The sequence below is a fragment of the Scyliorhinus torazame genome, chromosome 2, assembly GCF_047496885.1.
Source record: "Scyliorhinus torazame isolate Kashiwa2021f chromosome 2, sScyTor2.1, whole genome shotgun sequence".
NCBI lineage: Eukaryota > Metazoa > Chordata > Chondrichthyes > Carcharhiniformes > Scyliorhinidae > Scyliorhinus > Scyliorhinus torazame.
This window is the reverse complement of record NC_092708.1, coordinates 314,778,670-314,802,712: the sequence shown is the minus strand read 5'-3', so window position 1 is coordinate 314,802,712 and position 24,043 is coordinate 314,778,670. Positions and strand designations below refer to the sequence as shown.

The window sequence follows — 24,043 nt, the reverse complement described above, 5'->3', positions numbered from 1 at the left end:
GCAGATGGAATTTAACCCGGACAAATACGAGATGATGCATTTTCTTGTCGATCCAATTCAGGTGGGAGCTATAAAATAAATAGTACAACCGTCAAGAGCATAGAGACACAGATCTGGGCGTGCAGGTCCACAGATCCTTAAAGGTGGCAGCATAGGTGGAAATGTTGGTAAAGAAAGCATATGGCATGCTTGCCTTCATAGGACGGGGTATCAAGTATAAAAGCTCACAAATGATGTTACAGTTATATCGAACGTTGGTTAGGCCACATTTGGAATACTGTGTCCAATTCTGGTCACCGCACTACCAGAAGGACGTGGAGGCTTTGGAGAGAGTGCAGAAAACGTTTACCAGGATGTTGCTGGTATGGGGGGTATTAGCTATGAGGAGAGATTGAATAAACTTGCAATTATTCTCCCTAGAAAGACAAAGGCTGAGGGGCGACCTGTTAGAAGATTATAAAATTATGAGGGATATCGATAGAGTTAACAATTGGAGGCTTTTTCCCCCAGGGCGGAAATTACAATTATAAGGGGGCACAAGTTCAAGGTGTGAGGGGATAGGTTCCGTGGAGATGTGCGGGGGAAATCATTTACACGGAGGTGGTGGCCTGGAATGTACTGCCAAGTGTGGTGGTTGAGGCAGATATGTTTGCCCCCAAGGCAATTATACTGAAGCAAGCTTTCAAAAACTTTTCGCTATCAAGTGAAAATAGGGTATTAGGCCTCTATTCCGGAACCAATCCCCCATTTATAACAGTGTTCCTAATGCCACATTGCGGCACCTGTTCAGGGAGGCCGGTACGGGAACTGAACCCGCGCTGCTGGCATTGTTCTGCATAACAAGCCAGCTATTTAGCCCGCTGTGCTAAACCAGAATCAGTCTAGTCCTGGAGCCTTCCTTGACTGCATCAAATTCATACATCCCGGCAGCTCCCGCAGATCCAACGGAGTCCCCAATGCTTGTGCCCTAGCCTGACCCACCATCGGAAACTCCAACCCATCTAGGAATCTACGTCTCACTTCGTCCCCCTGGTGGCGGTTCGGATTGGTACAGCCTTTGATAGAAGGATGCAAAGATTTTATTAATCCCCCCCCCCCCCCCCCCCCACACCCAAAGTCTACCAGCACGGTAGCATTGTGGATAGCACAATTGCTTCACAGCTCCAGGGTCCCAGGTTCGATTCCCGGCTTGAGTCACTGTCTGTGCGGAGTCTGCACGTTCTCCCTGTGTGTGTGTGTGGGTTTCCTCCGGGTGCTCCGGTTTCCTCCCACAGCCCAAAGATGTGCAGGTTAGGTGGATTGGCCATGCTAAATTGCCCAGTGTCCAAAATTGCCCTTAGTGTTGGGTGGGGTTATGGGGATAGGGTGGAGGTGTGGACCTTGGGTAGGGTGCTCTTTCCAAGAGCCGGTGCAGACTCGATGGGCTCAATGGCCTCCTTCTGCACTGTAAATTCTATGAAATAATGGGAAAACTGGTTCCAACTTAGATGTTTCGACTTCAGCACAATTGGTTCCAGAACAAAGAACAATACAGCACAGGAACAGGCTCTTCGGCCCTCCAAACCCACGTCGATCATGTGTTCTATCTATACCAAACACCTGTATCCTTCTATACCCAGTCTGTTCTTGTGTCTATCCAGATAAGTCTATCCCTCTCATCATCTTATAAGCCTCTATTAAGTCGCCTCTCATCCTCCTTCTCTCCAATGAGAAAAGCCCTAGCTCCCTCAACCTTTCCTCATGTATGAATTTGATGCAGTCAAGGAAGGCTCCAGGACTAGACTGATTCTGGTTTAGCACAGTGGGCTAAATAGCTGGCTTGTAATGCAGAACAATGCCAGCAGCACGGGTTCAATTCCCGTACCGGCCTCCCTGAACAGGTGCCACAATGTGGCATTAGGAACAATGTTATAAATGGGGGATTGGTTCCTGAATCGAGGCCTAATACCCTATTTTCACTTGATAGCGAAAAGTTTTTGAAAGCTTGCTTCAGTATAATTGCCTTATAGTAGTGTATTCCCATGACTTAATAGTGCCTACACTTTCAAAAACACTTCTATACTATATCTGAGAAATAATTTGCCATTCCTGCGGTTATGAAACGTGGAACATAACAATTGGTAATGACCAACAGTTCGCAGCCGTGGAGTCAAAGTCAAAACTGACAAGTCGACACAGGATCTCAATTTATAAACTTAAGGTGTTGTTCGTTGTAACTCAAGTCATAATGTCAAGGACTGCCTGTATAAATATGTAAAGATAATGTTGAGATATATTTAGATTTCCATCGCTTTGCTCAAGGGAAGTAACTTGATGCACTACTTTACACCACATTCGTGCCTCAAAATGTACAGTCTATTTAATTGCGGAGGCATTTAACCACGCCTGTTCCTTCCAGACTAAGACAAATTACTAGCAGTAGAAATAAAATTGTTAATTGCTGTTGCTGAGGGAAGTTTGCAGATTAATATGGGCGTTAAAAATATTTTTTTTCTCTGTTAGCCTCACTGGCAAGAACATTTATTGCCCATTTATGTTTGCTCTTGAAGGTGGTGGTAAGATACTGCCTTAAAGCACTACAGCTCATGTGGTGAAACTACTCCTGCAGAGTGCCAGAAGAGCGTTCCAGAATTTGACCTCGCGTTGATGAAGAACAGCGATATATGCCTGAGCCAGAATTTGACCTAGCGTTGATGAAGAACAGCGATATATGCCTGAGGCACTTGCAAAGTTTTGACTCCAGATCAGAAAAAAACAGCCTTTGATACCCCATCAAAAATTTATTTTTTTGAAAAAGAGCAAAGTATGATGAATATTGCTTAGTTTTTTTTGTATTTAAGAAGTGTCGGGAATCATTACTGAGTCTGAAGAGCTGTATTAAACTCAACTGCACATAGTTGAGGTTGGCCAATTAGAAATGTATTATTAAAAAGTCTTTCCCAAGCCCCTGCAAGATATTTTAAAGCATTATTATTATGTAGCAACTTCTAAATTGCTTCACTACTTTAATTGTGTCAGATAGCTTGGTTGTGTTTAAACACGTTGATGTATGCTGATGTGAATTACTTACTGTGGCAAAAATTAGATTTGACATCCTTGCGATTCTTCAGCTGTGAGTATTGTAACAGCACCCTGTGCTAGTTCATGGTCAATTCTAGTCCTACTTGACCGGAGTCGCAACACAAGTGAATTAACCAATAATTATTTTTTTAAAAACTGAATAATTACAGTCGCCACATTTGTAAATGTAAACAATTACTGTTTATTTATAACTAGAACTATAATGAAATATGCAGCAAATACAATTGGGTAACTATGATCTAATTTATTTTCTTTTACGCACTCGCACGCATACATACACACATACATGTGGAAAGGTGTAACATCATATGTAAAAAGAGTCTTTGGTTCACATTTTTTTAAGCACATCTTGCTTCAAGCAGGTTTGCAAGGTAAAGTCTCTGTTGCAGCCGGTACTGGTCTTCTCCGGTTGATTCGAATCCTTCATTCAGGTCTCTGTAGTTTGGGAAATACAGCAGTCATGGCTGTTTTGGAGAGAAATAGTCTGTTCTGGTCTTTGTTTTGCAGTGGTAATGGTTTCTCTGCAAGTTCAGAAATATACCACTTGCAGTAGCCTTTCTGGAGGGAGAGCAAGAGAGAGATGGCGGTTCTTGCCTCTGTCATGCCAGAATCAAAACTAAAACTTCTTGGGACTCTGAAAAGCATTCCACTGGGATAGGATCCAATCACTACCTGTTACTGGGCAGAGTACAGCTTTTTTGGGCCAATTCATTTGCCACCAGCCAATCAATCAAACAGAGTCCCACCTCATCTCTCTCTGTTACCGACAAGTCTGCACCTTCTGTTTAAACCAAAGCAGGCTGGCAGAGTGAACTCTCCACCTAATTTCTGGATACTCCTGCTTGCCTTAAAGACACATGTCCATTAATCATACATGGATCAAAATAATAACCGCAAAGTAAAAGAAAGGGGAAATAAGGGAAGGACCCTTGCAGTTGAAGTAACGAAAGTTTACCCGGGCCAGAAAGTTTGGGTAAGAATAACTGGGCAGAAGAGATCCAGATTAAACCACTAATCTAAAAGGAAAATGCTTGCTTCGTTAAGGTGCTATTTTACAGTATATTAGTCACTCATCTGAGATGATATTCCAGTATTTTGGGAGACACCATTTTTCAGTTGAGATGTTAAATTCAAGCCTCTTTTCTGGTGGTGCAAGCAAACATTGAACCTGTGGTCTTGCATTTGTGGTCTCCTGGCTGGAAGGATCCACTTTTGTGGGGTGGATTTTCCCATTCTGAAGATTAGGATTTGGTACCAAGTTCAGAGGATTTCCGGATGTACAGGAACAGCGATATCATCAAGTAGTGCTGCCCAATCACATTGAAGTATTCTCACAGAAAATAAACCAGGAAGTAAGAACCACTTTTCGGAGAGTGGAATAAATGACTGGGACATGGTTTTGGGGTTAAAGCAGAATTTGACTTTTTTTAATTCATGGAATTTTGAAGTCCTAATGTTTTAACCTTAAGTGAGAAATTTGACATTCCACAAATACAGTAAATCCCTGTCAAGTATCCTGATGTGATGGCATCAATGCGTGACTAGGCCCAGTGATTCTTTGTGGAGTCTGGCTTGTAATGTCCTTTCTGTACATTCAGGGAAAATGTATGTTTTTTTTTTTTTTTTTTTTTACTGCATTTTCACTAAATTTCATTGGCTTTTTACTGTACCCTGTACTACTTGAGGAACTCTGTGACTTAGTTTTTTGAAATAATTCTCCACTGTACTGTATCTTACAGTACAGATGCTGTAAGATCTGGAACATTGAGGTTGGAAGATGGGCCCCCTCCAGGGCAACTAATCTGGAAGGTCCACCTGCAGCTGCACCCCATGCTCTGGTTTTCCAGGGTCCAGGATTACAAAGAACAATACAGCACAGGAACAGGCCCTGCGGCCCTCCAAGCCTGTACCGGTCATGATACCAACCTTTGCCAAAACCCTCAGCACTTCCTTGTGCCGTATCCCTCTATACGCATCTTATCCATTTTGTTTGTCAAGATGTCTTTTGAACGCCGTTAATGTATTTGCTTCCACAACCTCTCCTGGCAACGAGTTCCAGGCACTCTCCACCCTCTGCGTAAAAAAACCTGCCTCTCACATCTCCTCTAAACTTTGCCCCAAGGATCTTGTAGACCTCTATCAGGACACCCCTCGGCTTTCGTCTTTCTAATGAAAACACTCCGAGTCTATTCAGCCTCTCCACATAGCTAACACCCACCAGACCAGGCAACATCCTGGTAAACCTCCTCGGCACCCTCTCCATAGCCTCCACATCCTGTTGTGCGCAATATTCCAAGTGCGGCCTTACCAAGGTTCTATAACGTGCCAGTTTTTATACTCTAATTACAGGTGGCTTTATACTGAACTCCAGGCATTGTTCAGATGAGTCCTGACAACTACACATCATGTTGTCCTGAGCGTGTTTCACACTGGCATGTTTTCCCCCTGGCATCATGGAGAATCTGACATGGGCGTTTGGGCCTCCACCTGCCTCCCATTAACGGCATGCAAATGAGTTCCATGCCAGCCTCAGTGGGTTTTCTGAGGTGGGCGCCAGCGGAAGATCAAACTGTTAATTCATGCCAGCGAGAAACTGATTTCTCGGCCTCCCGACATATTATTCCACCGTACCTGCCATCGAACATGCAAACCGGGGCCTGGTAGAATTCTGTCTGTCATCCACTTGAATGCAGAAGGATGGTACTTCAACAGCACAACCAATGGAGAAGAGTTGAATCGAATATAGCAGCTTATGGATTTCACCATTTAACTGCAAATATGTAAAGTCGAGAAGTTGCTGACCATTTTAGAGGAGTAATAAGGGTGAACACTGATAGCTGTTCCTACGACAAAATCCAAGTCTATTTTACTATTTGGCAAGGTTTTGGGATATAATGTGAGTGAGGATAGTGAGTATCATCAGGCTAATTAGAGAGGGAACTTTGTTGCTCAGTTCTGCTATGCCTTTGCCCAATGTCCAAGCATGAGCATCTTCTCTTGAATAGTGATGCAGTGCTTGAGCACCAACTGTTTTCTTCCACTCACCCTCCCCCTCCAAACTTCTTCAAAAGCTTGGGAATTGTGACACCCATTTAAGTACCTTGATTAGCTTTGTACAGGCAAGTTAACCACCTAACCTCTGGTTTATATTCCATGTAGAATTACACCTCGGGAACATTGAACTATTGGGAAGTGTAGGTTTTGTTTAATGGATTTTATGCTATTGCAATGTCCCTTCCACTTTAATGTGGATTATGCTGATTGCCATAAAATGTGGTGGTGTCTGTGATGGGAAATTGATGGGGTTTTTTCTACTTTGGGTGTGCAACCACAGCTTTTGTTGCGACCACTTTGAGATCAATTTAGTGCAAGTGAAACTACAGCATGCGTTCCTAAAGGAAAACAAGTTAGATGCTACATAAACTTTCTCATTTTTTTTTTAAAAAAGGCCTCATACTTTGAACCCTGTTCAGAAGTGTGTTCTTGGTTACAATATGTTGTCTCATCTTACACCTATTCATCTGACCTCCGTGCTATGGCCGATTTGTATGGAATTGTATCTCTCTTTTTGTGGCTGGAATAGGCTGAAGATTATAAAAAAGATTTTAAATAGGACAAGTGAACAGGGAGGACAGACACTTAACTTGGTCAGTCTTGGCAAAGAGGCTAATGTAAAAGTATATAAATGCTTGTCTATTATTTTAATAAAGCTTATTGGCAATAGTAACAAATAATAGATGTACTCAAACATGGTTGTCTAAGATTGTAACTTTGTACTTTATCTCTCCAGGATGAACTTGACCTTACTGATAAACACCGGGAAGCCATGTTTGCACTTCCTGCAGAAAAAAAATGGCAGATATATTGCAGTAAGAAAAAGGTAAGAAAATTGTTTCTTAAAAGTCTACTTCAAAACAAAGTAAAAGTATAAGAACTAGAATTCAAGATTGCTTGTCACTCATGATTTGCATGAGAGGAAGAATAATCATGGTTACTTTGAGTTTGCCCTTTTCAAAACTTCCTGTCTTTATTCTCTAATACTCTAAAAGCTGCTCTCCTACTCTAAAAGCTGCAAGGGAACAGAGTCCCAGTTCCTACTGCTGCCCCTCTAACCTGCTATTGTGGTATATCTTGAGAACAGAATTCAAGAGGTTGTTCCCAGCATATTTTCTCCCTACCTTTGTAATATAGTAACACTTTTGCTCCACTTGACTTCTTCTCCTAATTTCTATTTCTAAATTGTATGATGAATGTTTTCTAGCTAGGGGACACTTGATACAAACCAAGAACAAAGAAATGTACAGCACAGGAACAGGCCCTTCGGCCCTCCAAGCCCGTGCCGACCATGCTGCCCGACTAAACTACAATCTTCTACACTTCCTGGGTCCGTATCCCTCTATTCCCATCCTATTCATGTATTTGTCAAGATGCCCCTTAAATGTCACTATCGTCCCTGCTTCCACCACCTCCTCCGGTAGCAAGTTCCAGGCACCCACTACCCGCTGCGTAAAAAACTTGCCTCGTACATCTACTCTAAACCTTGCCCCTCTCACCTTAAACCTATGCCCCCTAGTAATTGACCCCTCTACCCTGGGGAAAAGCCTCTGACTATCCACTCTGTCTATGCCCCTCATAATTTTGTATACCTCTATCAGGTCTCCCCTCAACCTCCTTCGTTCCAGTGAGAACAAACCGAGTTTATTCAACCGCTCCTCATAGCTAATGCCCTCCATACCAGGCAACATTCTGGTAAATCTCTTCTGCACCCTCTCTAAAGCCTCCACATCCTTCTGGTAGTGTGGCGACCGGAATTGAACACTATACTCCAAGTGTCGCCTAACTAAGGTTCTATACAGCTGCAACATGACTTGCCAATTCTTATACTCAATGCCCCGGCCAATGAAGGCACGCATGCCGTATGCCTTCTTGACTACCTTCTCCACCTGTGTTGCCTCTTTCAATGACCCGTGTACCTGTACTCCTAGATCTCTTTGACTTTCAATATGCTTGAGGGTTCTACCATTCACTGTATATTCCCTGCCTGCATTAGACCTTCCAAATTGCATTACCTCACATTTGTCCGGATTAAACTCCATCTGCCATCTCTCTGCCCAAGTCTCCAAACAATCTAAATCCTGCTGTATCCTCCGACAGTCCTCATCGCTATCCGCAATTCCACCAACCTTTGTGTCGTCTGCAAACTTAGTAATCAGACCAGTTACATTTTCCTCCAAATCATTTATATATACTACAAAGAGCAAAGGTCCCAGCACTGATCCCTGTGGAACACCACTGGTCACAGCCCTCCAATTAGAAAAGCATCCTTCCATTGCTACTCTCTGCCTTCTATGACCTAGCCAGTTCTGTATCCACCTTGCCAGCTCACCCCTGATTCCGTGTGACTTCACCTTTTGTACTAGTCTACCATGAGGGACCTTGTCAAAGGCCTTACTGAAGTCCATATAGACAACATCCACTGCCCTACCTGCATCAATCATCTTAGTGACCTCCTCGAAAAACTCTATCAAGTTAGTGAGACACGACCTCCCCTTCACAAAACCGTGCTGCCTCTCACTAATACGTCCATTTGCTTCCAAATGGGAGTAGATCCTGTCTCGAAGAATTCTCTCCAGTAGTTTCCCTCCCATTGAAGTAAGGCTCACCGGCCTGTAGTTCCCGGGATTATCTTTGCTACCCTTCTTAAACAGAGGAACAACATTGGCTATTCTCCAGTCCTCCGGGACATCCCCTGAAGACAGCGAGGATCCAAAGATTTCTATCAAGGCCTCAGCAATTTCCTCTCCAGCCTCCTTCAGTATTATGGGGTAGATTCCATCAGGCCCTGGGGACTTATCTACCTTAATATTTTTTAAGACACCCAACACCTCGTCCTTTTGGATCTCAATGTGACCCAGGCTATCTACACACCCTTCTCCAGACTCAACATCTACCAATTTCTTCTCTTTGGTGAATACTGATGCAAAGTATTCATTTAGTACCTCGCCCATTTCCTCTGGCTCCACACATAGATTCCCTTGCCTATCCTTCAGTGGGCCAACCCTTTCCCTGGTTACCCCCTTGCTTTTTATGTACGTGTAAAAAGCCTTGGGATTTTCCTTAACCCTATTTGCCAATGACTTTTCGTGACCCCTTCTAGCCCTCCTGACTCCTTGCTTAAGTTCCTTCCTACTTTCCTTATATTCCACGCAGGCTTCGTCTGTTCCCAGCCTTTTAGCCCTGACAAATGCCTCCTTTTTATTTTTGACGAGGCCTACAATATCTCTTGTCATCCATGGTTCCCGAAAATATGCTGTTACAATTTTTCTTTGGCCTGTTGGGGAAATGAGAAATGACCATAGTCCCTACATAATAGAAAATAATTACATATTGATCACTGAACTTTTAAGTTTTCATTTTATTTTATGGAAGAAACTATTTAAATTAAAATCAAATAGCATTCCATTGGCGGAGATAGATTTTGGTACAGGCAATCAAAATGTCCATTTAGTGTAATGATTAGCGCATTTTGCATTTCTGGGAGATGTACTTAAATGTGGCTGCTGGCCTAACGTATTTTGAACGTTTTGACTTTTTTTTACTGAGATTTTTCTCTCTCAATCATCAAACTTAAAAAAAAATGTATTTTATTACAAATGTTTAAAAAGAACCGTAACATACACAACTACACACTCCACAATCCACAGTTGGTACAATTTTTACCCCTACCCGCCACCATCTCCGGCGACAAACAATTCCTCAACATTGTCATGAACAACCCCCACCGTGTCTCAAAGCTCTCCTCCCACCCCCTAATCTTAAATTTGATCTTTTCCAACCGTACAAAGTCATATAGTTTCCCCCATACAGGCCGCCAATCCCTGGTGGCGTATCCACCCTCCAATTCAACAAAACCCTTTGGGCAATTAGAGAAGCGAAGGCCACAACATCGGCAATTTTCCCCGTCATCAGCTACTGCATTTCTGATACCCCAAAGATCGCTACCATTAGGTTCAGCCTGACCTCCACCACCACTACTACCACCCTGTGGTTTGCCGGCCCTCGCCTGCAGTTCTTGCATTCGGCAGCCACCCCTTGAAAGAACCGGTTCGTCCTTGCCCGGGTCATATGCACCAGCTGAATCAAACTCATCTGTGCGCAAGAGAAGGTTCAATTCACCCTACACATCACCTCACACCACAGACCCCAGTCAATTTAACCCCCACCCCCCAACTCCTCCTCCCATTTGCACTTGATGCTCACCATTTGCACCCCCAACCACCCATATATATCTCCAATCTTACCCTCTCCCGACTCATCCGGGAACAGCAATTGCTCCAATAAGATATACCCTGGCAAGCCACGAATTGCCCTCCACTCCTTTCTTGCAAAGTCCTGCACCTACATATACCCAAATTCACTCCCTCCTCGGCAACTCAAACCTCTCCCGCAACTTGTCCAATCCCGCAAACTGCCCTTCCAGATACAAGTCCCTCACACTCTCCAGTCCCGTCTCCCTCCACTTCACACTCCCTCCACTTCCCATTCATGGGTAGCATAGTGGTTAGCACAGTTGCTTCACAGTTCCAGGGTCCCAGGTTCGATTCCCAGCTTCGGTCACTGTCTGTGTGGAGTCTGCACGTTCTCCCAGTGTCTGCGTGGCTTTCCTCCGGGTGCTCCAGTTTCCTCCGACAGTCCAAAGATGTGCAGGTTAGGTGGATTGGCTATGCTAAATTGCCCTTAGTGTCCAAAAAGGCTAGGTGGGGTTACTAGGTAACAGGGATAGATTGGAAGTGTGAGCTTAAGTGGGATGCTGTTTCCAAGGGCTGGTGCAGACTCTATGGGCTGAATGGTCTCCTTCTGCACTCTAAATTCTATGATTCATTCCATCCATCTCCCCCGGCGTAAACCTATGGTTCGCTGCACAAAGTGCCTCTTCAGCTGATTCCACACCCTGACAGTTGACTGCACCAATGGGCTCCCCGTTTACTTCCCCGGAGCCAACAGCAGTGGAGCTGTCACTGTGGCCCTCAAGTTGGTTCCCCTACAGGACTCTGTCTCCACCTCAATCCACTGCTCCCCAACCATCGCATCACCTTCTCCACATTTGCTAACCAATAATAGTGTAGCAGGTTTGGGAGTTCCAGCCTCCCTTTCTGCCTCTGACTCTGTAGCAGAGTCTTCTTTACCCTCGGCACCTTTCCCACCCAGACAAACGCTAAGGTCACCATCTCCAATTTACGAAAGAAGGCCTTCAGGAGAAAGATCGGGAGGGTCTGGAAAACAAACCTGAACCTTGGTAGCACATTCATTTTTACGACCTGCATCCTCCCTGCCAGTGTCTGGTGTAGTCTCTTAAAATCCCTCCAATCTCCTCCAAAGTTGTCAAATTGTACCTGTGCATCGTAGCCCATTCTCTCGTCCCCTGAATCAAATTTTTCCCTAGCTACCTTAAATGGCAACATCTCCGAATTGACCCCCCAGCCCTGTCTCATTCACCGGAAACACCTCGCTCTTCCCAAAGTTGAACTTATGTTCTGAGAAGGCCCCAAACCTCTCCAATGTTCCCATAATCCTATCCATACTCTCCGGCGGTCTGATACAAACAGCGACAGATGGTCCAAGTACGGCGACACCAAATGCTCCCTGCTCCCCATCAAAATCCCCCACCACTCCACTAACCCCCTGAGGGCCATCGCCAAGGGCTTATCGCTAGTGTGAACAACAACGGACTCCCCTGTCTCGTATCTCAGAGCAGCCCAAAAATGTGAACTTGTCCCATTCATAACTACATATGCCACAAGCGCACCCACGCCAGGAACTTTGGGCCAAACCCAAAACTACCGAAGATCTCCAGTAAATACCTCCACTCCACCCAATCAAAAGCCTTCTCTGCATTCATAGAAACAATAACCTCTGGCACCCGCCCCACCTACGGCGTCGTAACTGCATTTAACAGCTTCCTGATATTAATGGAGAGCTGCCTGCTCTTTACAAAACCAGTTTGGTCCTCCCCCACTACCCCGGCACACATCCTCCATTTTTCCCACCACCAACCTAGCCAACATCTTCATGTCCGTGTTCAATAAGGAAATGGGCCTAAATGACCCACACTCCAATGGACCCTTCCCCTTCTTCAGGATTGACCTAATCGACAACTACGTCAGTGTCTCTGGCAGCTCCCCCATTCTCCAATGCCTCACTAAACATCCCCAACAAATGCTGTGCCAACTCCATTGCAAATGCCTTATAGAACTCCACTGAAAGGCCACCCGGCCCCTGAACCTTCCCCGACTTCATCCCCCTAATACTATCAATCACCTCCCTTGGCCCCAGTGGCTCCTCCAATGCCTACCTCCTCTTCCTCCAGCCTTGGAAATTCCAATCCGTCCAGGAACCATCCCATATCCCCTTCCCTATATCACTTCTTATTGTATGCCCAGAACACCTCATTTATCTCCTCAACCTCTGACACTGCCTCTCCCCTTTCCATTCTCACCTTTTAAAATTTCCCTAAATGCAGCCTGCCTCCTAGCTGATGGAGTCTGTGTCTCGCAAGTGTTTCGCCTTCTTCCCATATTTATACTGCACCCCCCTGCCCTCCTTAACCGCCCCACTGCCTTCGCTGTCATCAGCCTATCAAACTGCCCTTGCAACCTCTTCCTCTCCGCCAGCAAATCTCCAGTGGGGGGGGGGCCCTGTGTATCTCTTGTCCACCACAACTATCTCATCCAACAGCCATCCATACTCCTCCTATCCCTGTGTACCCCCCCCCCCCCCCCAATCCCCATGTTCTTAAACCTCCACGAGTCAACCTTTCCCATCCGCTCCCAACACCTGAGCCATCCTCGATCTCCACTTTGACTTGGGGCTCGACTTGTCCACCCTTGGTTCCATCATGCAATTAAACTCTCCACCCATAATATCCAGATTCGGGATCGCTCCCAACAAACCCCACATTATCCCAATTTGGAGTGTACACATTAACTGGCACCTCCAACTTTCATATATCTTTCCACCCCCCTCTCCCAAGGTCCTAAACTTCCTTGGCTCCGACAAATCCCATTATTTTATTCAACAAAATGGCCACTCTCCGCGACTTTGATTTGGATTTGTTTATTATCACGTGTACCGAGGTACGGTGGAAAGTATTGTTCTGTGTACAATTCAGACAGATCATTCCATACATTAAACAAAAAATTACATAAATATACAATGTAGATACATAGACACAGGCATCGGGTGAAGCTTACAGGAGTGTGGTACTACTCGTAGAGAAGATGTGTGAAGAAATCCGATCAGTCCACAAGAGAGTCATTTAGGAGTCTGGTAACAGCGGGGAAGATGCTGTTTTTGAATCTAAGTGTGTGTTATCAGACTTCTGTATCTCCTGCTTGATGGAAACAGTTGGAAGAGTGAATAAGCCGGGTGGGAGGGGTCTTTGATTATGCTGCCTGCTTTCCCAAGGCAGCGGGAGGTGTAGACAGAGGCGTGATGGACTGAGCTGTGTTCATGACACTCTGTAGTTTCTTACGGTCTTGGGCCGATCAGTTGCCATACCAGGTTGTGATGCAGCCATATAGGATGCTTTCTATGGTGCATCTGTAAAAGTTGTGGACATGTAGTTGTAGTCACTGGACATGCCGAATTTCCTTAGTTCCCTGAGGAAGTATAGGCGCTGTTGTGCTTTCTTGGTCATAGCGTCGATGTGATAAATTGTTGGTGATGTGCACACCTAGGAATTTGAAGCTGTCAACCATCTCCACCTCGGCCCCATTGATACAGACAGACAAGGGTGTGTGCGATACTTTGCTTCCTGAAGTCAATCACCAGCTCTTTAGTTTTGCTGGCATTGAGGGAATGTCGTTACACCACTCCACTAGGTTCCCTATCTCCCTCCTGTATTCTGACTCGTCATTCTTTGAGATCCGATCCACTACGGTCGTATCATCAGCAAACCTTTAGATGGGGTTGGAGCCAAATTTTGCCACACAGTCGTGTGTGTGTGTATGTGTATAGAGAGTATAGTATTCTCCCACCTTTACAGATCAGCTCCTCCATCTCCCACCAACTCTCAGTTCTCCCCCAGTTTATGGTCCCTTATAAAGTCATTTGCCTCTTCTGGTGTTTCAAAAACCCACAATTTTGCTGGGTACAGAACCCCAAATAGAATCTTCCTTTGGTACAACACTGCCTAGGCCCTGGTAAATCCTGCTAGGCTCTTCGCCAGCTCCACACCACTATCCTGATGCATTCAGACACAGTTCCTCTCCCGTTCGCAGTCTTGCTTCTCCCTGGCCCAAGATCTTTTCCTTCTAACGAATTTGTGCATCCGCACTATCGCCGCCCACAGTGCCTCCCCTACTCTTGGCCTCTGCCTTAAAGACCTCTGGGCCTTCCCCACCTCTGGAGGCCTTGACCAGCACTCCCTGCTCCCCCAGCCTGGCCAACATCCTTAACATAATCTCAGGATTACTCCCTGGGGAGGATAGTGCAGCTAAACACGTGGCTATGCCGGTGGTGTAGGAGGGAGGGTTTCAGATTTCTGGACCATTGGGATCTCTTCCGGGGCAGGTGGGACCTGTACAAGAAGGACAGGTTGCATCTAAACTCGAGGGGCACTAATATCCTGGCTGGGAGGTTTGCTGGAGGCACTCGGAGGATTTAAACTAGTATGGTGGAAACCAGAGCGTTAGCTTAGAAGGTGTCATAACTGAAGAGGAAATAGAGAACAAAAATAAGAGAAAGGCATCACCTTCAAGCAGAGCAAAAAAGGTGACAAGTGTGAGAAGGGAGATGGTCAATGCAGGACTGAGAGCATTGTACCTTAATGCGTACAGTATACGGAACAAGGTAAATGAGCTTGTTGCACACATTGAAATTGGCCGGTACGATGGATGTGGGCATCACGGAGACGTGGCTTCAAGGGGATCAGGGCTGGAATCTAAATACACAAGGATATGTGTCCTATCAAAAGGACAGGCAGATGGGAGAAGGGGATGGGGTTGCATTGGTAGGAATGAAGTTAAATCGATAGCAAGGAGCGATATAGGATCAGAAGGCATAAGAATCTCTGTGGTTAAGAGTTGAGGAATCGCAACGGTAAAAAGACCCTGATGGAAGTTATGTACAGGCCCTCTAGCAGTAGTCAGGGTATGGGGCAGAAAATAAATCCGGAGATAGAAAAGGCATGTAAAAAAAGGCGATATCACAATAATCATGGGGGACTTCAATATGCAGGTGGACTGGGAAAATCAGATTGGTCGTGGATCTCTAGAAAAGGAATTTGTGGAATGTCTAAAAGACGTTTTTTTGGAGCAGCGTGTGACAGAGTTTGCTAGGAAATGGGCAATTCTGGATTTGGTGATGTGTAATGAGGCAGACTTGATTAGGAAACTGAAGGTGAAGGAACCCATAGGGAGCAGTGACCACAATATGATAGAATGTACTCTGCAGTTTGAGAGGGAGATGCTGCAATCCGATGCAACGGTATTACAATTAAATAAGGGTAACTACAAAGACATGAAGGAGGAGCTGGCCAGAGTTGATTGGAAAAGGAACCTAGCAGGGAAGACAGTGGAACAGCAATGGCAGGAGTTTTGGGGGGTTATTCGGGAGGCACAACATAAATTCAGCCCAAGGAGGAGGAAACATGCTCAGGGGAAACAAGGTATCCATGGTTGACGAGAGAAGTTGAGGTCAGCATGAAAGCAAAAGAAAAAGCATAGAAAGTGGCGAGGATTAGTGGGAAGCCAGAGTATTGGGAAGCCTTTAAAAGCAAGCAAGCAGAGGACAACTAAAAAAGCAATAAGGGGAGAGAAGATGAAATATGAGTGCAAGCTAGCTAGTAATATAAAAGAAGATGGGAAGGGGTTTTTCAATATATAAAAGGGAAGAGAGAGGCAAAAATAGACATTGGACAACTGGAAAAGTAATAATAGGAAACAAGAAATGGCAGAGGAACTGAATAGTTACTTTGCATCAGTCTTCACAGTGAAAGACACCAGTGGGATGCCAGAGCGCCAGAGAATCTGGGGGCAGAGGTGAGTGCAGCGGCCATCATGAACGAGAAGGTTCTGGGGAAACTGAAAGGTCTGAAGGTGTATAAAATCACCTGGACCAGATGGACTACACCCCAAGGATCTAAAAAGAGTTAGCTGAGGAGATTATGGAGGCATTGGTGGTGATCTTTCAGGAATCACTGGAGGCAGGAAGGGACCCAGAGAACTGGAAAGTGGCTAATGTAACACTACTGTTTAAGAAGGGAGGGAAGCAGAAGATGGGAAATTATAGGCCGGTTAGCCTGACTTCGGTCATTGGTAAGATTTTAGTGTCCATTATTAAAGATGAAATCGCAGAGTACTTGGAAGTGCATGATAAAATAGGACTGAGTCAGCACGGCTTTGTCAAAGGGAGGTCATGTCTGACAAATCTGTTAGAGTTCTTTGAGGAAGTAACAAGGAAGTTAGACAAAGGAGAACAAGTGGCCGTGATTTATTTAGATTTCCAGAACGCCTTTGACAAGGTGCTGCATAGAAGACTGCTAAATAGGTTAAGAGCCCATGGTATTAAGGGTAAGATCCTGGCATGGATAGAGGATTGGCTGACTGGCAGAAGGCAGCGAGTGGGGATAAAGGTGTCTTTGAGGAGGGATTTCTTCAGCCAGAGGATGGTGAATCTGTGGAACTCTTTGCCGCTGAAGGCCGTGGAGGCCAAATCACTGAGTGTCGTTACGACAGAGATAGATAGGTTCTTGATTAATAAGGGGATCAAGGGTTATGATGAGAAAAATATCAGCCATGATTGAATGGCGGAGCAGACCCTATGGGCCGAGTGGCCTAATTCTGCTCCTATGTCTTATGGTCTTGTATGTTTTGTGGTGCTTATTCCTCCCACACCTTCTGGCTAGCAGCACAGTTCGGCCTCCCCGAACAGGCGCCGGAATGTGGCGACAACGGGCTTTTCACAGTAACTTCATTTGAAGCCTACTTGTGACAAGAAGCGATTGTCATTTCATTTTTATTTCAGGTTTACTGATATGCTGATCAACAGCTCCATAAAGAAAAAACAAACCCATCAGGAAAAAATAGAACAGTTTTTCGATTGTCGCCTGTACAATTTCTAGCCTTCTGGTTTAACTTTGAAATACACAGCAGGTTTATCAACATCTGAAAGGCAAAGATATATTCATGTTTGATGTGGTTCTTCAACAGAACACTTTTTTTTCAATCCTGATGACCCTTATCTATCTTGAGACTACTTAAAAATGTTATTTCAAGGAGTAGCCTCAAATCTCAGTAGGGGTTAGTTTGTACAGAGTCTTGGGCCTCCATGCCTTGTAGGCCATCCCAGTTGCTGCAAAGTGTAAAACATTCACCTATGTGATTGAAGTGCAATGAATGGCAACTAAACTGATGAGACTAGACACCTGAATTATGAGGAGAGGCTTCAGAAGGTGAAAAAATATAAACTGGATAAGATCACACTTGATGTTAATCTTGAAGCATTGGGACGCTGAATAGTATGGCCAAGGTGAACGTGAATATGTTTAACATAGCCATAGGTTCGACAAGAAGGCTTCAAATCATCTTCAGCAGTTTTACTACTGCAGAAAACTGGACTGTAATTTTTCTTCCCCCTTCAAATAAAAAGGATAGGATGTTTTAAGACAGCTACATGTTGCACTCCAAACTTTTATGCTGTTATTGAACTTTTTGAGAAGCTGTCTATTCTCTTGGCCTTTTCATAAAGCCTTTTTTTTAGTTCTCAATTTTCTTCACTTTGCCTAACTAACTTCTCAACTTCACACTTGTGTTTGAAAGGTAGTTCTATTGGATGTGTTTGCTGTTGCAATATTGCTTTCGTTAGAGATGTTTTTCATGAAGCTAACTGCAAATGTGCTAACAATCAAAGTGAAACCTAAAATAAATTAAACGTGGCAATTTGAGCTTACTTGCGAATAATAAATCTTGTCTGCTGATCTACAATGAATGTTTGTTGTTTTAGTGAATGTGTTGCATTTTATTCATTGGTAGCAGGTGTCTTCCTGGACTGACATGTTCTCAGCCTAAGAGCTACAATACACATGCTGTGGGTGGTGGGGGTAGCTGCCAGCTAATGAAGCTCAGGAATTCTAATTGTTTTTATTGGTTTTAACTACAAAAATAAACAATGACAAGTTTTAATTAAGATTTAAATATTTCTGATGTATTGTTATCAATGCATACTGCAACCCCCCCCCAACCCAACACACGTGTGATTAATTGGATGGCGGATGGCTTGTTCAAGCAATTGGAACAGGAACACTTAACTGGCCTTCTGATTTCCGCCTCCCCCCTCCTAAATTTTGACTTGAACTTTAATTTTAACAGATGTGCTTTATATTTCCATAACCACCTTCTCTGGTGCAAAGCTAAATTGTTTATTTTTGCAACCTTCTAATAATTTACTATAGTGTATGTCATGAAAAGTACACTGCTGTGTTCTCGATGGACAATTTCTTTTATTACAGCAATAAATGTTTAAAGCTATTAAAATGCAATAAGAATTGTTCTACTTCAAACGTACATCTAATTACACCACCTATAATAGATATAAATGCTGAAAGAGGCAGGGAGGATATGTTTGGTGGCAGGTGAGGATCAGGGGAGCTTACCATGGTCCTGGGAGGGAGAGGAAGGGGTGAGACCAAATGTGTGGGAAGTGTGGCAAGCGGGGGTCAAGGGCTCTGTTAATAATGGTGGGGGAAACCTCAATTGAGGAGCAAAGAAGTTGATCTGAAGCCCATGTGGAAGGTAGCAACATCAGACCATTTGTGACAGAGACTGAAGAACTTGCAGAATGGGATGGAGTCCTTGCAGAAAGGTTGTGATGAAATTTAGTAGAGGTAGCTGTGGGAGTCAATTGGCTTATAATGAATACTTATCGACTAATATTTAACCAACTCTTACTCTTCTCTTCCCTTACCTAACCAGTAATAATCTTTATTATTGTCATAAGTAGGCTTATATTAACACTGCAATGGAGTTACTGTGAAAATCCCCTAGTCGCCTGTTCGGGTACATTCTCGAGGGAGAATTCGGAATGTCCAATTCGCCCAACAAGCACGTCTTTCGAGACTTATGGGAGGAAACCGGCGCAGACACTGGGAGAACGTGCAGACTCCGCACAGACAATGGTCAGGTCCAAGATGGGAATTGAACCTAGAACCCTGGCGCTGTGAAGCAACAGTGCTAACCACTGTGCTACCATTCCATGCTCTGTCTTTATTTAATAGTGATTGACTCTTACCTTCCCTAATTCCTCTGTTTTAGTTGACAGTCTGAGATGGACCATGTGAAACTGAGGGAAGGACTGGAATCAAACGTTTCCAATTCTGGGTGAGAGCAGAATATGGCACCGATATCACCATTAATGTACCGGAAAAAAGAGTTGAGAGAGGGGGCCTGAGCGGCAAGCGCTCAAATAGTGCGCTCAAACAGTGTTTGAGGGGACGGAGGTTTGGGGAGATTGGACGTAAAGAGGAAACGGTTAGGACTAGGAAATTGGAAACTTTGAAGTAACAGAAGATATCAGAAGAATCACTGAGCAAGAGTCGGCACAGGAAGAAGTTGGGTCAGTGGGACAGGAGCAGATTGAAACAGTAAGTCTACTAGGACAGTCATGCTTGCGGATCTTGGGAAGGAGGTAAATGTTAGCTGTACAGGATTGGAACAGAGATGAGAAGCCATGGAAGCAAGATCACCAGAGGAAATGTCCGTGACTGTTCTGGAAACAATGGCTTGATGTTCGGTAGTGGGGTCATGGTCGAGTGGGAGGAAGTGCCGGAGAGTTGTTCAATCTCTGCAAGATAGAGTTTGCCAGACAACAATTAACAGCACCATCCTTGTTAGCAGGTTTTGGTGGCAATGTCAGAGTTAGACCTGTGAGAGCAGAGTGCAGCAAGTTCAGAGGGAGACCGGTAAGAGTGGATGAATAGAGCAGGGAAATTGAGATGGCCACTGTCACACTAAATTTAAGGTAGGAGCATTCGGAGATGAAGCTGAATCCCTTGCTAAGTATAGACCATTCAGCACCAGAGTGGGGAAGGTTGGATGGAAGGTGAGGTCACAGGGAAGTGAAGGGATAGAGATCTGGAGGGTGTAAGTATCAGCGAGTTGTTGAAGCTTGTGATCCTTAACACTTGGAAGAAAGAAAAAAAAGTTTGTATGAGTCCAAGGATGAAATGAAACTGTGGAGGAGGGCAGCTTTGAGAAAGAGTGAGTACTGCTGCTGAAGAGAGATCACAGTTGTACATACGGCGACGGTGCATGACACTGTGTGGATCTCAGGATCCACGACTACAGCAGTCCCAGAAATATTGATAGTTGATTAGATGCCTGTAATCATGAGTGGATCCTGAAAATGAAGAAGGGTGGAATTTCATCTGGAATCATGTGAGCAAGTCCGAGCTAGAGACCATTGCAAAGGAAGGAAATGTAGCTGTGAAGGTGAGTTTTGGTGGATATCTGATCAAATACGAGGAGGGAAATGGAAAGCAATGAAGGCACACAAGATTTGAGACAAACTGAAATCCTGTTGTAATGAAAAGCAGAACTGTTTCAAGGTGGGCATTTCCTGGAGTATCCCTGCTCCAAACCACCATCTCCCTGGCAACAGTCAAGAGACCAAAGCAGACTGTTTGAAACCTTGGTATCCTATATGATGCAGAGATAATCCTTTGACCACATAGCCATGCCATCACTAAGAATGCCTATTTTCACCTCTGTAAAATCACCTGATTTTGCTCTGCCTCGGCTCATCTGGTACTGAAACACTCATTTATACTTCGTAGCCTACCTCTAGACTGGGCTTTTCTAATGCAAGCTTGGCTGCCCTCCTACATTCAATCCTCTGTAAATTGACACCATCCAAAGCTCTGCTGCTGGTGTCATTACTTGCACCTATTTCTTTGCTGGTCTATGTTGGCTCCCAGGCACGCAGCACCATAATTTTAAAAATTCTCATCCTTGTATATTCAATTTCATCCATTGCCTCACTTTCCCTCCTCTATAATCTCCTCTAGCTCCACAATGCTCAGAGATCTCTGCATTCATATGACCTGCTTGAGCACCCACAATATTCACTGTCTCACTTTTGTCAACTTTGTCTTCAGCTGCCCAGGCCCCAAGATCTGGAATGACCTTCCTGAACCTCTGCCTCTCGACATCTTTCCTCCTTTTAAGACACTCCATAAAACCAACTTCCGTCCATCTGCCCACTATTGCATCTATGGATTGGTGTCTAATTTTGCTGCCTCATGCTCCCATGAAGTGCTCTGTTAAGTTAATGGCACTATACAAGTACAAGTTGTTATTGAATTTCTGTTACTAAAAGTTTGATTTGAAAATTGGAAATATCAACGGTATAATTTAAAAAGTATTTTACTAGGCATGGTCAGTATGAATATATATTGATATAACCACCTGCTAGTTCTTAACTATAGCATCCAAGCCTGCGATACAGGTTATACATTTCTTCCATATGCCAAGTAAAATTTTATTTTATTTTCTAAGTCAGTTTGGGTATTTTGCCTTTCTAATATTTTAATATTTGCACCTATTTGCTATTTATTACTGGTGTTCAATTGTTTTTATAAAAACAAAACAAATTAGTCCAAGAACTGTGAACATTCAAGAGTGTTATTCAGTGTAATCTAGCAAACATCTTGTGGTCGGTCAATAAACTGCTTGGATCGTTGCCATCCTAATAGAAGTTCCCTCGAGAGGCTACATGCTAGTTGAGGTTCATTCAAACATTACAGGCTTCAGTTGCAGTTAGTGTTGGCAAGATGAGAAGATTAGCCAAAGGAGTAAAAATCAGTGCTGCGAAGGGAGCAGAATGTGTGCACTATTATTTGTTTCATAGAACAGACTTTTACCAGAGTATTCATTTCTGTGGCTTCACAGAAGTTAATTTGTTAAAATTCAACTTAACATAGAAAATATTTATTTTGCGTTTGGGTTACTTTCTTGTTTTTTTTCCTGGAAGGAACTTGTGTGTATGTGAGGAAAAGTACTTCCATTAACGGAGTTCCAGTGACATTGTGCAGTTTTAAATTGGGGAATACGGTACCTGCCACAGGTGACTGTGTTGCTATTCCTACCACCTTCTGTATTTCTGTCTTTCCTCTGCTACTTCATTTTCATTTCCTTTTGGGTGGTAATGTGGTTTGGCAAGAGGTTATCAATGTCAACTGATTGCATTTTGGCAAGGGATTGCAGGTGAAAAGTAGCCCTGGCAGCCCCCTTCCCATCTCCTCCCTTCCACTGTACACTATCCATTCATTTTCTTACCATCCATTTCCTTCACTCACGTCACTACCCCTGCTTTCTTTTATCTACCCATTTAACTCCTAGATCACCTTCTCCCCCTTGCTCTGCTGAAAAAGCACCTCTGCTTTAACCATCCACCTTTACCTGTGAATTATGGGTGGCAAGAAAGGCCTCTTCACCCGTAACCATTTTATTCCCACAATGCTTTCTTAATCCTCTTCTCAAAAGACTTGTTTTCTTTCCAAATCCAACTCTCATTGGTTTTAAATTCTAAAAATAATATTCCCATCGGTCAACAAATATGGAAAATAAAGCAATCTGATGAAAGATGAGCTGAAATTTAATGACTCTGGAATATCTAGAGTCCTCCGTTTGGAATTAAATGAGGAATTTTTGCCTTGGTGCCAGTTGTCATTAAACCACTCATCAGGAATGCCACAGTCAGGATTTGGTGAGTATTGAAGAGTTTGCAGAGCTTTCTATCATGCAGATTGTTCTCCTTTTAAGTTTGCGTTAGCAGAATGCTTTACCTGAAGTCTTATTTTCCAGGTTTTCACTTAAGATAAACTTTCAGTCCTCATCAACGCAAATGTTGTAGCAGAGCTAGGAAAATTCATTGAACATTTAATATGATGAGAACTGACATGCCTCCAATTATTTTCAAAAATGTCTGTGCTTTGCATATGAACACACAGCACGTTGATTTCTTTCTAAGTGCAGTCTTCTGTCAACCCCCCCCCCCCACGCAATCTTATTCACCTTTCCTTACCCGGTCTCCCCTTTGCTTCCCCCTTCCCCTCCCCCCACATCTCCATCTATCACAGTTTGCCCTCTGATGTTAGTTTCTCTGCTGTTCTCACACCTTTTGTTCTCTCTGGGGACTGCCATTAGCATTCTTTCCCCTTGGTTTCTGTGGCTATTAGCACCCTGTTTCCCTGGGTTTCTGTGGCTATGATTCATCTTTCATTCTCACTCCATAGTATAAATATTCCCCACATTCTCTGACTGTTAGCTTTGACAAAGAGTCATCATAGATCATAGAATTTACAGTGCAGAAGGAGGCCATTCAGCCCATCGAGTCTGCACCGGCTCTTGGAAAGAGCACCCTACCCAAAGTCAACACCTCCACCCTATCCCCATAACCCAGTAACCCCACCCAACACTAAGGGCAATTTTGGACACTAAGGGCAATTTATCATGGCCAATCCACCTAACCTGCACATCTTTGGACTGTGGGAGGAAACCGGAGCACCCGGAGGAAACCCACGCACACACGGGGAGAATGTGCAGACTCCGCATAGACAGTGACCCAAGCCGGGAATCGAACCTGGGATCCTGGAGCTGTGACGCAATTGTGCTAACCACTATGCTACCGTGCTGCCCCAATGAGTTTTGGGCATTAAAGCTTATTTAAATTCACTTATGGGTGTTGGGCATTGTTGGCATGATGAGCATTTATTCTCTATCCCTAATCACAATGAATTGTAAGAAGTCTTACAACACCAGGTTAAAGTCCCAACAGGGTTGTTTCAAACACTAGCTTTCGGAGCACTGCTCCTTCGTCAGATTCACTTGAGGAAGGAGCAGTGCTCCGAAAGCTAGTGTTTGAAACAAACCTGTTGGACTTTAACCTGGTGTTGTAAGACTACTGA

The 24,043-nt window shown here is 44.2% G+C and overlaps 1 protein-coding gene across 3 annotated transcripts in view; it reads left to right on the top strand.

Moving 5' to 3' along the window:
* The window catches only part of daam1a (dishevelled associated activator of morphogenesis 1a), a 275,266-nt gene that overhangs the window by 132,680 nt on the left and 118,543 nt on the right, over positions 1-24,043 (top strand). For all 3 annotated transcript variants that reach the window (XM_072489195.1, XM_072489180.1, XM_072489186.1), the window contains exon 3: positions 6,872-6,961. In XM_072489195.1, the coding sequence (XP_072345296.1) occupies positions 6,872-6,961 (90 nt within the window). The remainder of the gene's footprint in view (positions 1-6,871; positions 6,962-24,043) is intronic.